The sequence below is a fragment of the Gossypium hirsutum genome, chromosome D09, assembly GCF_007990345.1.
Source record: "Gossypium hirsutum isolate 1008001.06 chromosome D09, Gossypium_hirsutum_v2.1, whole genome shotgun sequence".
Classification (NCBI taxonomy): domain Eukaryota; kingdom Viridiplantae; phylum Streptophyta; class Magnoliopsida; order Malvales; family Malvaceae; genus Gossypium; species Gossypium hirsutum.
Window position 1 is genome coordinate 23,552,016 of NC_053445.1, and position 14,003 is coordinate 23,566,018.

General features: G+C 33.9%; 1 protein-coding gene across 1 annotated transcript; it reads left to right on the forward strand.

Moving 5' to 3' along the window:
• Positions 1-1,008: 1,008 nt before the first annotated feature.
• Positions 1,009-12,087, forward strand: LOC107892092 (probable serine/threonine protein kinase IRE). Its single transcript, XM_016817080.2, has 17 exons — positions 1,009-1,725; positions 1,971-2,032; positions 2,188-2,331; positions 2,552-3,901; positions 4,354-4,526; positions 4,767-5,016; positions 5,111-5,203; positions 5,287-5,427; positions 5,526-5,618; positions 8,695-8,896; positions 8,995-9,080; positions 9,972-10,060; positions 10,530-10,581; positions 10,660-10,716; positions 10,827-10,985; positions 11,319-11,399; positions 11,531-12,087. Exons 1-17 carry the CDS (start codon positions 1,242-1,244, stop codon positions 11,618-11,620), a joined length of 3,606 nt encoding a protein of 1,201 aa, XP_016672569.1. The 5' UTR covers positions 1,009-1,241; the 3' UTR covers positions 11,621-12,087.
• Positions 12,088-14,003: the final 1,916 nt, after the last annotated feature.

Here is a 14,003-nt window from a genome sequence, read left to right on the forward strand (position 1 = left end):
ATGATATATTTTTGAATGCTTAATGATATGATTTCATCTTAAATGGTAAGTTTAAATGCTATTTAGATGTTTGAAAGCTTGATAGATGAATTGGCATATTGTTAGGTGTTTTGTGCCAAATTAAGGCAATATGATTGGATTGATTTTGGTTGATGAAACAATGAATTGGTATACATCTTGAAATGAATTTATGCAGGTATTGTGTGTGCTTTTAGTACCATTTAAAGTATGACGTGACTTACGCATGGATAGGGACCAAAAAGGGTGAGTTTTGGCATTTTGGCAATAAGGTATCGATACCCTAAGTAAATGTATCAATATTTTACCAAATGAACAGAATTTTAAAACGACAGAATACCAATTTGATATCGATACCAATATAAAGTATCAATACTTATTTTTTGAATATCGATTATCGATACAATTATTAATTGTTTAAAAATATCTAAATTGACAGAATGCCAAAACAATATCAATACTAAATTCAGTATCGATACTTATGCTCATACTTTGAAAAGTTTGTAGTTTGTTCCACATTTATGCTTGAGTCAATTCAAAAGCTTTCATAAGCTTGATTTAGTTTGATTTTACTTATTTACTGTAATGTGCATGCAATTTTTATCGTAATCAATAAATGAATGAATTTTTATTAAAAATTAAATGTATTTTTTTATGATAATAATATCCCGTAACTCGAATCTAACGACCGAACCGGGTGAAAGATGTTACACATAATCCTTTAATTGAATTAAAGGCCACATATCACTAGAAAAAAAAAGAAGAAAGCCTCGTATCACTAGAAAGAAAAAGGCCACATATCACAATCGCTAATAATGAGTAAAAAAAAACAAATGGAAGAGTAAAATAGATATCTAACAATACACAGGTAGACTAGGCCGGTTTTAACAACTGTTGAGTTGATAAGGCTCACGAGTTCGCGGCATGCACGTTATTTCAAAACTGAAAGCAAAATTTAAATTTAAATAAAAAGGGAAAAAAAAACTGTTATCGTTCCTGGCTGTCGACCTTAAACGCACCATTCCCGCGAGACCTTACTCTTCATTTTCTCTCCCAAAATGATTTCCCGGATTTTCTTCTCCTTCCTCAAAATTATTATCTCTTGATTTTTTTTTCAAAATAAAAATTATATTCTCTCCTCTTTCGTAACTTTGATGATCAATTTGATCATCATAATTCAATAAAATAGTCTTCACCGTAATGCCGTGAATGAGAAATTAGACATGTCGTCGACGGAAAATAATCAGGATCCAACGCCGGCACCGACGAAAAAGATATTGACGTCATCATCATCAACGACGAAGCTTCGTAAGATCCCTGGGATCCCTATCCAGCGGTCGTGGCGCGAACCTGCGGAGAAATCAGACGATAGCAGAAGCAGCGGCGATGGCGATGACTATGAAGTCGAAGAAGACGTTGATGATTATGGTTTGGGTCGTTTTGCTTACGGTAAGAGCGAATCATTAGAGCTAAACGTGAGCCGAGACGATGATTCAATAATTCTAGCGTCTACTCTTGGATTAAACCGCATTAGAACAAGATCCTCTCCACTTCCGTCTCCTCTCAGGTGCTCTTCCTCTTCCAGGAACCCTTCCAATATTGGAGATGTAGGTAGTAAGAAAGGAAATGTCGCCAATAAGGAAAAGCTACGGGCAGGGGTTGAGGCCTGCACTTCTCAACTTCCTAACCTTAACCCCATTCATCAAGGTACCCATCACTTTTTTCTCTCTCTTTGTAGAATAACGCTTTTTACCTCTTTGATTTTTAGTTTACTCCTTTTCTTTCTTTCTTTTTTTTTTTATAATAACTCTTAATTTCAATGTAAGCTTGGATTCTTGTTAGAATGTATACTTATGATGGAAGAAATCCAAGTAAAGAAGAGTAACTTGACAATTAGTGGAAATGAACGAATAAATAATTTCGTTTTCTTGTGATTTCTTGATTGTTTATAGGGAAAAAGTCGCCATGGAATCAATCAAAATCACTAAGGGCTCCATCACCACTCAGTACGGAGGTAAATTGATAAGAAGTGTTCTTTTTGTTTTGTTTCTGGGAATGAATTAGACATGTTAGATAGTAGTATATAGTACGTATAATATCGAAAAATTGTTTTGCAATCTTCTTTGTTTTTGGTGGAGTATTCATGTTGGTTTTGCCAAGGAAATGCAGTCACCACGTTTCCAGGCTGTACTGCGCGTTACCAGTGGGCGGAGGAAGAAAGCTCCTGACGTGAAAAGCTTCTCTCATGAGCTTAATTCTAAAGGAGTACGGCCTTTTCCTCTTAAGAAATCTCGTGCTTTAGGCCACATGGAGGTAACTTTCTCCTTTCTAATTGAAGTAGAGCAAGCAAACTTGAAAGAAAGGGACAAACTGTCAGTTATTTAATGAGCAATTCTTCATTAAGTCCTCAACTAATTTTTACTAAGATCTGTTAAAATCTACTTAAAAATCTCTTGGCTGTTTCTTTATTTTGGTTTATCTCCTTGTTTAGGTATCTTATGTTCATAAATGTATTTAATAATCCGAATTTTAGGAGGTTCTGCTTGCAACCAGGATGAAGTTTGACAGATTAAAGGAGGAAGTAAACTCTGATTTGGGTGTTTTTGCTGGGGATTTGGTGGACAAGCTTGAAAAAACATCAGATTCTCATCCTGAATGGAAAGAGAGTTTGGAGGATTTGCTGGTTGTAGCACAGCGTTGTGCAAAGATGCCGGCTTGTGAATTCTGGGTCAAATGTGAAGGCATTGTTCAGAATTTAGATGATAGACGGCAGGAGCTATCAATGGGAGTTCCCAAACAATTACATACCCGCCTGCTTTTTATTCTCACCAGGTGCACCCGGCTTGTGCAGTTCCATAAAGAGAGTGGTTACGAGGATGACCACATTCTGGGGCTTCATCAGCTCAGTGATCTAGGAGTTTATCCAGAACAGATGTTTGAATTTGCTCGGAAGGATACTAGTGGTCAATTAGATGGAAAGGAAGTGAGTGAGAAACAGAGGAAGAAAGCACAAGGGCAAGAGAAAAGCAAGCAAGATCAAGTTGGTCAAATCTTAAGTACTGCAAATGTAATTGCAGAGGTTGAAACTGCCAAAAGTGTTGATTCAACTTCAAGCAGCTATAGGATGTCATCTTGGAAGAAACTTCCATCTGCAGCTGATAAAAATCGTAAAGGACAAGATACACCTGATTCAAATTCCAAAAATAGAGCAGAACAATCTCAAGCAAAAGATGAGACTCCTAGAATGGAACCTCTAGAAACTCCATCAGGCTATCCTCAATCTTCTCGAACGCCAAAAACTTCTTGGCCATTCTGGGGTGATCATCAAAGTGTAACTTACGAAAATTCAATGATTTGCCGGATTTGTGAGGTTGAAATACCTGTTGTACATGTGGAAGAGCACTCTCGAATTTGTACCATAGCTGATAGATGTGACCTGAAAGGTTTAACCGTGAATGAGCGTATTGAAAGAGTTGTAGAAACCCTTGACAAAATTCTCGATTCATGGACACCAAAAAGCACACCCAAAAGTATAGACACTCCACGTGAAAGTTTTGAAGCTACAAGAGTTTATACATCTAGTATACATGAAGATACTGATGACTTTTCACCAAAGCATAGCAATCATTCACGTCAATGCTCTGATGATATGCTTGATTGTGTTCCTGATGTTGATAATGCATTTCTTATGGAGCATATGAATGCTCTGCATGATGTGTCATGTGAAACACATTTAAATTTAAGGACACTTGATCTATGCACAAAAGCTTCATCAGGAGGAAGCTTGACACCGCGATCACCATTGTTAACTCCACGAACTAGCCAGATTGAATTGTTATTGAGTGGACGGAGAAGAATAGCAGAGCTTGAGAATCACCAACAGGTTATCATTGTCATAAGTTATATTTCTGTGTGCTTAACCTTGTGTTGAATCAATTCTCTGTAAATACTTATTCAGATGCCCTAACTTTGTTTCCAAGATGACCCTTATTGCTGCTTACTTTCTGAACGTGGATTTAGTTTATATCCAGTGTGATTATACATCATAATTGCAGTCGTCTGATTTGCTGTATAATTATTTTGTCTGCTGTCAAGAAATATCAGATTTTCATGTTCACTCTGCAATGACTACCATGGAGTTTTATTTTCCTTTTGAATTTATCTAGTTTCTGTTGTATTCTGTTTTGCATTAGTAAGCATCTCAAACTAAGACATTCACAGTTGCTATCATGTGAGTTTGTGTACGGAAATCTTATGACCATCATTTTCAATTGATTGAGCACTCAATGTTCATATTCTGGTGTTGATTTTTGAGTTTTGGTCTTAAATTTGCAGATAAAAAAGTTGCTAGATATTGCTCGTTCTGTTGAAAATGCAAATGATTGTGATTACAATACATTGGAGTTTATGCTTGAAGGCCTGGATGAACTAAAATATGCCATCCAAGATAGGAAGGCAGATGCCCTTGTTGTAGAAACTTTTGGAAGACGAATAGAAAAACTATTACAGTAAGTTAACCTTTATTCCAAAATTTGTAGTCACGTTCTTTTTTTATTTGCCCCCCCCCCTCCCCCTCCCCCCAGTTTGTTAATTGGTTCTATTCAGTTAAATTCATTGGCAAATCTAAATACGGATTTTAGCCTATGCTTTCATCAACAACTCATTCACTTGAAAACATTATATTCACTGGTTTTTATGCTATATTCGGCCATGCCTTCTCATATATATGATTTTTGTTTTAATTATAGGGAAAAATATGTGCAACTTTGTGGACAGATAGAGGATGAAAAAGTTGACTCATCGAATCATGTGGCTGATGAAGATAGCTCAGTAGATGATGATACATTGCGTAGTCTACGTGCAAGTCCAATCAATCCATGTGCTAAGGATCGAACATCTATTGAAGATTTTGAAATAATAAAGCCAATCAGCAGAGGAGCATTTGGGCGAGTTTTCCTTGCTAGGAAAAGAACAACTGGAGACTTATTTGCGATAAAGGTAGGAGTATATATAACCAGAAAATGGCTGACACTTACAAATACTTTTATCTGTTAATTGTTTGTAGTAACAAAATTCATTTCTACTTCTGCAGGTTTTGAAGAAGGCAGACATGATTCGGAAAAATGCAGTTGAAAGCATTTTGGCTGAGCGTAACATTCTAATATCTGTCCGCAATCCCTTTGTGGTGAGCCTCAAGTTTACAACTGTTTTAGGAGATGCATTCTGTATATATCTTGCCTGATATGGATACATTTAATGATTGGACAGGTCCGTTTTTTTTACTCCTTTACATGTAGAGAAAATCTTTACTTGGTTATGGAGTATCTAAATGGTGGAGATCTTTACTCTTTATTGCGAAATCTAGGATGCTTAGACGAAGATATGGGGCGTGTATACATTGCAGAAGTTGTAAGGGCCCCTAAATATATAGCATTTTATAAGACTGCTTACCTTTGTTGGACACAATATAGTTCTCTCATTGGCACACATTGTATTATATTTCACAGGTTCTTGCATTGGAGTATTTGCATTCTTTAAATGTCATACATAGGGATCTGAAGCCAAACAACTTGTTGATTGGTCAAGATGGGCACATCAAGGTCAGTATCTTTGATTTTATTTATTATATAATTGTTGCTATACAAAGTCTATGTAATAACTCTTATCCGAGACCGTTGTCGGAGTCGAGCACGAGGCATTGTCAGATTTAACTTACCAGTTCGGAGCATAAAAATTTGCTTTTAAAATTAATTCGCTCACGTTCAATCAATATGTCCCTAAAAATGACCCTCGGGATCCTAAAACATGTAACAAAAATGATTTGGGTCCAAATCGAAAATATTAAAAATTTTCCAAATACTTAAACAAATAAAAAATAACTTATATCACTATTCACAGTAAAGCAGTCCACTCACGCGACAATCACTAATTTAATTGTAACTCGAGTTACAAAACTCAAAATTTAGATCATAAATTTTCCCTGAAATTAGACTCAAATTTATTCTTACTATAAAATTTCCAGAATTTTTGGGTTAGCTAATTAGTACAGTTTATTAGTTAAATTCTCCCCTGTTTCTCTACTTGACAGTTCTGACCTCTCTGTACTAAAAATCAGTTATCTCGTTGTACAGAATTCATATAATGTTCTCGTTTGTTTCTTTTGAAAATAGACTCACTAAGGATTCTAGAAATATAAATTATGAATCATAGTTATTTTTGTACAATTTTTAATGATTTTCTAAAATTAGAACAGGGGACTTCAAAAACAACCTGACACTATCTCGCTAAAATTCAAATATCTCCTAATATAAAATTTCTTTGCCTACATCGTTTCTTTCGTGTGAAAATAGACTTGCTAAGATTTAATTATATATCTCATTCACTCTCTAATCCCATTTCTACTATCTTTGGTGATTTTTCAAAATTACGTCACTGCTGCTGTCCAAAAACTGTTCCATTGTAAATTTTTACTCTTTTATAATTTCTTTGTATTTACTATCATTTAGGCATTCATAACACCATACATGTTCTTAATTAGCCATTTCAATAGCTAACCATTAGCCAGATCACATAAACACACTCAAAATGACTAAGTCCCTATACATGCCATAGCTTTACACGTTTTGAAATCACATAATACCGAGATGTCTATAGATAATGTGAGACGAACTCCGACGTCTTTGTGATCCTCGAACTGACTTGGTGATACTATAAAAATAAGGAAAATAAAGAAAGCATAAAGCTTAATAAGTTTACAAGTAAATAAATAACAACATTTATCATAAATAATCATACTCATAAATTTCATCAAACATTAAAATCTTTACTCGCTTCTTTACTTACTCACTTACTTGTTTACTTACTTGCTTACTTAAATAACTCATGATTATAACTTGCTCCTCCCTTGCTGAAATTTCTTTCTCAACTGATAATTGAGATATTCTCAATCCTTATAACTCACCTGAATTTATTATTTTGCTTTTATCTGAACTTTCATGTAACATGGTCTATTTACTATCCTGTTGAATCACTTGGAATACTAAGGATACTTGGGTCTCCTGTCTGGTAATACATGCCAAAGCTATGTCCCAGACACAGTCTTACATGGGATGTTTTCTGTACTGCCAATGCCATATCTCAGATATGGTCTTACATGGGAGTTCTCATATCGGTGCCCATGCCATGTTCCAGACATGGTCTTACGGGGGACCTCTCATCTCGGTGTCATCCCCATGTCCCAAACATGGTCTTACATGGGACCTCTCATCTTGGTGCCAAAGCCATGTCCCAAACATGGTCTTACATGGGACCTCTCATAATCTCAATGATGCCAATTCCATGTCTCAGACATGGTCTTACATGAGATCTCATTCCCTTAATGTCATGACATTTGTATCCGATACATTCCCAATGTTTCAACGGGGTTTTTATCACTGATTCTCTGTCATCTTATACTTAAGTCAACATTAGATATTTTCAGGAAATAAATACATAATTGTTGAAAAATAACAGTATTAATAATAATTATCAAAATATTATTTTTATTTACAGTAAACTTACCTCGATACAAAATATTATCAAATCTAGCACTTTAGTCTTCAACCTTTTTCCTTCCCTGGTCTATCTCTGGATTTCGTTCTTCTTGATCTATAATATAAAATTTATCTTATTTAATACTCACATTCATCAGAACAATCTTTGACTCGAACTTTGAAAAAATTACGATTTTGCTCCTAAACTTTTGCATAATTATACTTTTTCCCCAAAGCTCGGAAATTAAATTCCATCCTTTATTCTTATGTTTTATGACATGCTAAACAGTTTTCCCTTCTATGGCGACATCAAATTCCACTCTAACACTTACTTATGAACATTAGAACCGATTATGTTGTTTTAATCGTTTTCACTTAAAATCGCTTAGCAAAAGTTGTTTAACATAATTCTAAGCTTCATATTCTATCATAAAACATCAAAATAAACACATTTCACCTATGAGTATTTTTCCAAATATGAACCCTAGGTTAAATTATTACTAGAATAAGCTAAATCAAGTTATCGAGACTCTAAAAACTTAAAAGAACATTAAAAAGAGGCTTGAGATCACTTACTATGGAGCTTGGAAGCTTGAAAACCCTAACTATGGCTTCTCCCTTGCTAAATTCGGTCAAATGAAGAAGATGAGCATATTTTACCATCTTTTTCCCTTTCTAATTCTTTTTTATTACTAAATGACTAAAATACCTTTCACTTAAAAATATTCTATCTCACTTATCTCATGTCCATTTTGTCCACAATAACTAATGGTCTAATTCTATTTAAGGACCTCCAATTTAAAATTTCATAACAAGTGGACACCTCTAACATGTAGAACTCAACTTTTGTATTTTTTGCAATTTAGTCCTTTTGACTAAATTGAGTGCCTAAACGTCGAAATTTTCAAACGAAATTTTCACAAAATCATTTCGTGAAACTGTGGACCATAAAAATATAATAAAATAATTTTTTTCTTTATCGGATTTGTGGTCCCAAAACCACTGTTCCGACTAGGCCCGAAATCGGGATGTTACAGTCTATGCAATATTTTAGTTTGCTTTCAGTGTTGAACTCTCATAATGTTTATGCTGCCATGAGAAAACTACGTCACTTCTCATGAAGCTGTAATCCCTTCTATTACAGTTGACAGATTTTGGGCTCTCAAAGGTCGGTCTTATCAACAGTACAGATGACTTATCAGGTCCTTCATTTGGCAGTAGGGGATTAACGGAAGATGATGAACCCAAAGAACAAATTTCACCAAAGAGAGAACGACGTCAAAAGCATTCGGTTGTTGGCACTCCTGACTATTTAGCCCCAGAGATACTTCTTGGAATGGGACATGGTCAGCCACTATTTCAGATAACACATGTATTATGAAGTTTAAAGTTTCCTTCCTCTTGCTATTGATTATCTTTTCTTCTTACTCCATTTTCTTTTTAGGTGCAACTGCTGACTGGTGGTCTGTAGGTATCATTCTTTTTGAGCTACTAGTAGGGCTTCCTCCATTCAATGCTGAAACCCCACCAGTATGTCACCTAAAACTTGAATGAATTTGGAAGGTATTTATGTGTGTATGTGTGCGTGCGTGTGTGTGCGTATGTGTGCATGTGTGCATGAACTTGTTTTCCTCTTTTCATAAGAACATTGCTTTTAGGGAGTATTGAGATTTCATGTAATTCAAACTAGTGTTTGTCTAGTTCACAATGTATCAACATTAAGATGGGTCATTCCATCTTAATTCAGTTTTCATTTACTTCTGTTTAGTTTTTTGGTACAATTTAATTTAACAGGAGCACATGAATTGCATTGTTCGCTAAGATGATACAGTAACATTTGATGCAAGGATACATTTACAGAGAATTAAGCACACTAGCCTACTGAGATAAAAATAATTGGTGTGGAAACCATGCCCTGGCTTTTAGCTAATGATTAAACAAACGCTTAAGACATTCTTTCCCAGTAGTAAGCCAAAATTTCAAAAGGAAAATGGTGAAAAGGAAATCTGAAGCTATGCTATCACTGCCTTTTTTCTTCAAATTGTGATAGGCTCTAAGTTAATTTGATATCTGTCAAGAAGTACTTGCTGCTTCATTCATGGATAAGTAAGAACCTTAGGATATGCTGCGGCTCATTTTGCGTAGTTTGTTTCTTTAAATATTTTAATAACTACATTTAGACATCACATCCACATAATATAGTTTCGTCCAAAGCTGGATTTCTATGTTTTCTTATCTGCAGTCTAACCATTGGATAAGATAGTAAGGATTTACTCATAAGCTCAAGATTTTTGTATACTTCAATTCAAATAGAATCCTCTGAACATTGGAATTTTTTTTCTTTTTCATTGTTAATGTTAATATAATTGATAACAGTGGTTGTAGCTTGACAATATTACTATTGGATCTTGCCGATTGCAGCTAATTTTTGACAACATAATGAATAGAAATATACCCTGGCCCAAGGTACCAGAGGAGATGTCGTATGAAGCATATGATCTGATTGACAAGTAAGATTTACAAACAAAGAAATTTCAATTTATGGATGTTGAGCTTTTGACTTTCTATTTGGTCAAATTCTGTGTTGACCATTCATTCCTGAAGTATATTTGGTTTGATATAATTTTTCAATTTCATTGCATGATAATGAGAAAAGTAGTGGACTAGTAAAAAACCTTCAATACAGAAGCATCTTTCAAACATCATGACGATAAAGTGAATGGAATCCAGATAACCCTGCCAAAAGAAAGAACGGTTGTCATTTCTTCAAAAAGAAAAAAAAATGAAGGAAACAAAGAGAGCTTCATCCGTAAATAGAAGAATTCATTGATCATGATAAATAGTCAATGGAATACGTCAGAACCATATTGACCCCAATGTTAGTTATAGTACTGACTGGGGCATTCAGTCCTTCTGTAGATTGAGGAATTGTGGAAAAGATTTCCTTATTCTTAAACCTTCTGTTTTACTCTCTTTCAGGCTGTTAACAGAAAATCCAGTTCAAAGGCTAGGAGCCACAGGAGCCAGCGAGGTAAGAGCTTAGGGCCCTTCACAGGAACCTCTCTACGATTCAAAATAATGTTAACAACTATTTAAATATTTCTGATAGGTGAAGCAACATGTTTTCTTCAAGGATATTAATTGGAGCACACTTGCAAGACAAAAGGTCTTCTTTAATTTCATTATCTTTAAAACAAATTGAACTGGAGAATAAGTAAAAAGGATTAGGGATTAACATATTTGTAGCATTTAGTGAGATTCCATACTGGGATGCAGGCTATGTTCATACCATCAACTGAAGCACATGACACTAGTTACTTTATGAGCCGATATATATGGAATGCAGAAGATGAACAAGTTCGTGGAAGTAGCGACTTCGATGACTTGACTGACACCTGCAGCAGTGGGTCACTCAGCAACGTGCAAGATGAAGATGTACGTGCAAATTTTAATTTTCTTTTATCTTTTATCTGTTTATAATGGATGATGCCCCTGCTACACAGCAATTTAAGGATGCAACTTCCATGTTCCATATAGTTTCAAAAGTTTATAGGACTCCATTTGAATGATGAAATTACATTGATCATTCTTATATGGAAGAAAAAGGTTCCATCTATAAATAGTCAACATGGACTAAATAAAACTATTGGTGTGTCTAGAGAGGAGACTGAATGATTCTTCAAGAGTCACGATTACCATATCTAGCATAAGAATTGCAGTCAAATATCGATCAGTGTCATTCAGAGAGTTGTAATGCCTATGAAACAGGGGGACGAATGTGGCAGTTTGACGGATTTCAGTGCTCCTGCCCTTGCAGTGAAGTACTCATTTAGTAATTTCTCATATAAGGTGAGAATGACTACCATTGCTCACTATGCAGTTTCCTACATTACTAATTTCTTGTTTAAACGCCATTTGCGCCTTTATTACAATTTTGTAGTCAAATTGTAGAATTCACTGGAGTTTTATTATTTTTGCAGAATTTATCTCAGTTGGCTTCCATCAATTATGATCTGGTTGTAAAGAACGCCAAGGAATCAGCAGAAGCCCCCAAACCCTCTGGGCCATGACTGGTTTAGCAAATATGTATATGCAGTCAATCCCATGTTTGCTCATCTGTTCTCTCATGTATAAGTTTCATCTCCGACACAAATCGTCTTTCATCTACGATTCCTTGATGAAAAAAAAACTATTTTCCCTGAGAAGTTCAGGACGACGCTCATGTGGCTCAACATGGGCTCCAACCGAAAGCGGAGCACTTGATTTTTCCTGATGACAATTATATGCTGCTGACATTTGTTACAAAGGGTGCATTGTAATCAGCTGACAGTACAAATGAACTGCAGAAGACTGTCATAAGTTCGGCCTTAACATCTAATCCTGCCCTCCCCCTCCAGGATTCTCCGGTTCCCCCACCCCAGGCCGATAACCCTGTCATCTTACTTTTACTTTCCTTAATGTTGTCATCTTTTCATGTATATAATTTTATGCTTTTTTATTAGTTAATCAATGAAATCTTCATAAGCTTGTGCTGCTATATTCAATTGTTATCTACATTAGAGGCCAAGCAGGGAAGACGTGTTCAGAGTAACAATTCATCTCTAAATTTGCATGCTTTTGGAAGTGAAGAACTAAGCAAGCAAACATCATTTCATTATTTAGGATTTGGTTGGTAGTTTAGAAAAAAATTTGGAAAGATAGAAAAATCGAGAGTATGAAAATTATAAAGATAAAAAAACATAAATTTTCTTTCTATTTGTGTTCTTGAAGAGTGGTAAAATTGTCATTGATTGATAGAATTGGAAAATAAGAGAAAAATTAAACTTTTGAGAAGGTATAATTTTGAACTAATTTACATCTTTCTCATTTTCTCTTATTATTTTAATTTAGAATAATTTATTTTTATGTATTAGAATAAAAAATAATTTTTTTCTCTCCTTTTCTTTCCTTCCAAAATCTATCAAAATTTATTTTCCTTTCATTTTTTTCATTCCCGTCTTCCATCTTTCCATTTCTTAAGACAAACCTGTGACAATATCCAAATAAACACCTAAAATAGAGCAACATTAATGTGATTTAAATCCCACTTGCCTTAAAAAAAAGTTACCTAAACCAAATGTAAAACTATTTAGGTCATGATCTTAAACTTTAAAATGTTTTAAATGAGTATCAAATTATTAGTATCATATCAATCAATTATTTTAGTTAGCCTAGTGGTTAACTTGAGCATTATATTCTAGCTTGTTCTAGCTCAGATCTATGAGCATATTAAAAATATGTGCATTAAATTTGATTTATTATGAAGATGTGTTTGAAGATTAAATTAATAGATTTTAGTGAATTATTTAAATATTAAGACTAAATTGATAGGATATGTAAGTGTTAAAAATTAAATATATTATTATACCAATTAAAATATATAATATTATTATTTTCATTAATGATCTAAGAAAGAATGAATAAAATATAACTATAATTGCTAATAATATATAGTTTACCCATTTTGTCGTTACAAAATTGAGGAGAAAATAAATTGCACAGGAGTTAAAAGCCTAGTTTTTTGTGGTAACTCGGGACAACTTTGCCGGCTTTGTTAGTGTGAATTATTGATGATGGATTTAGCCTTATTCTTTAAATTTTTATTATATTCAATGAATTAAATTGGAAAAGACAAAACAGACAGTAATAACTGAAGCTAATATTTGGAGAAGTTAGGTTAGAGGGAAAATCTAATAAATCTTCTTTATTTAGATGCTATTCTAAGACTTATTTAGTATTGGTCGGCCAGGTCGTGTAAGCAATGAACAGCACTATAAGAAATTCTCATGCACCCATAATATATATAATTTATAAACTCTAAGTTGTTATAAAACTAAAGATAGAGATTGTAGTAATAACAAATATAAAAAATGATAAAGAACAAAGATGAGAAAATATAAAATAAAATAATAATTTTATTTATAGAGCTTCAATCATCATAGATTACAAATACATAAATAAGAAATTTAAGATATCCTATAAATTTCATGAGAATTTTAGGAGTTAAAAGTTCATCCACATAATTATTTGGGGCTATTGGAGTTGTAAGAACATTCACTTATGAAATATTTAAAACACTCTCCTTTGAATTGCTGAAAAAATTTTATTTAGAAAACAATTTTATTGCACAACGAGAAATTAATTTTTTTTTCTAAAACCGAGCGATTGTTTTATTTATAGCAATAATTTTTTTACCAAATTCCTACCTATGTTTTGGAATAGGCGGATTGTGTCATTCCGTAGCTTTCGGCCAACATGAGCTTCTCTATTTTCGAACCTCGACTTGCTTAGAATATGAGCTCTAACTCACGAATCAATGAACACGATGAAAAGTTTCTATTGATGTTCCAATAAAGAATATCAATAACTTTCAATGAGATACAAACCAATAGCAAACTCATTTAATTTTGATAA

Bases quoted from the DNA above. Each gene is read 5' to 3' on its own strand.
- LOC107892092 (XM_016817080.2), top strand. From the start codon at position 1,242: ATGTCGTCGACGGAAAATAATCAGGATCCAACGCCGGCACCGACGAAA. The intron at 2,033-2,187 runs GTAAATTGATAA...AAGGAAATGCAG, and splicing joins CATCACCACTCAGTACGGAG to TCACCACGTTTCCAGGCTGT. The intron at 10,582-10,659 runs GTAAGAGCTTAG...TATTTCTGATAG, and splicing joins GAGCCACAGGAGCCAGCGAG to GTGAAGCAACATGTTTTCTT.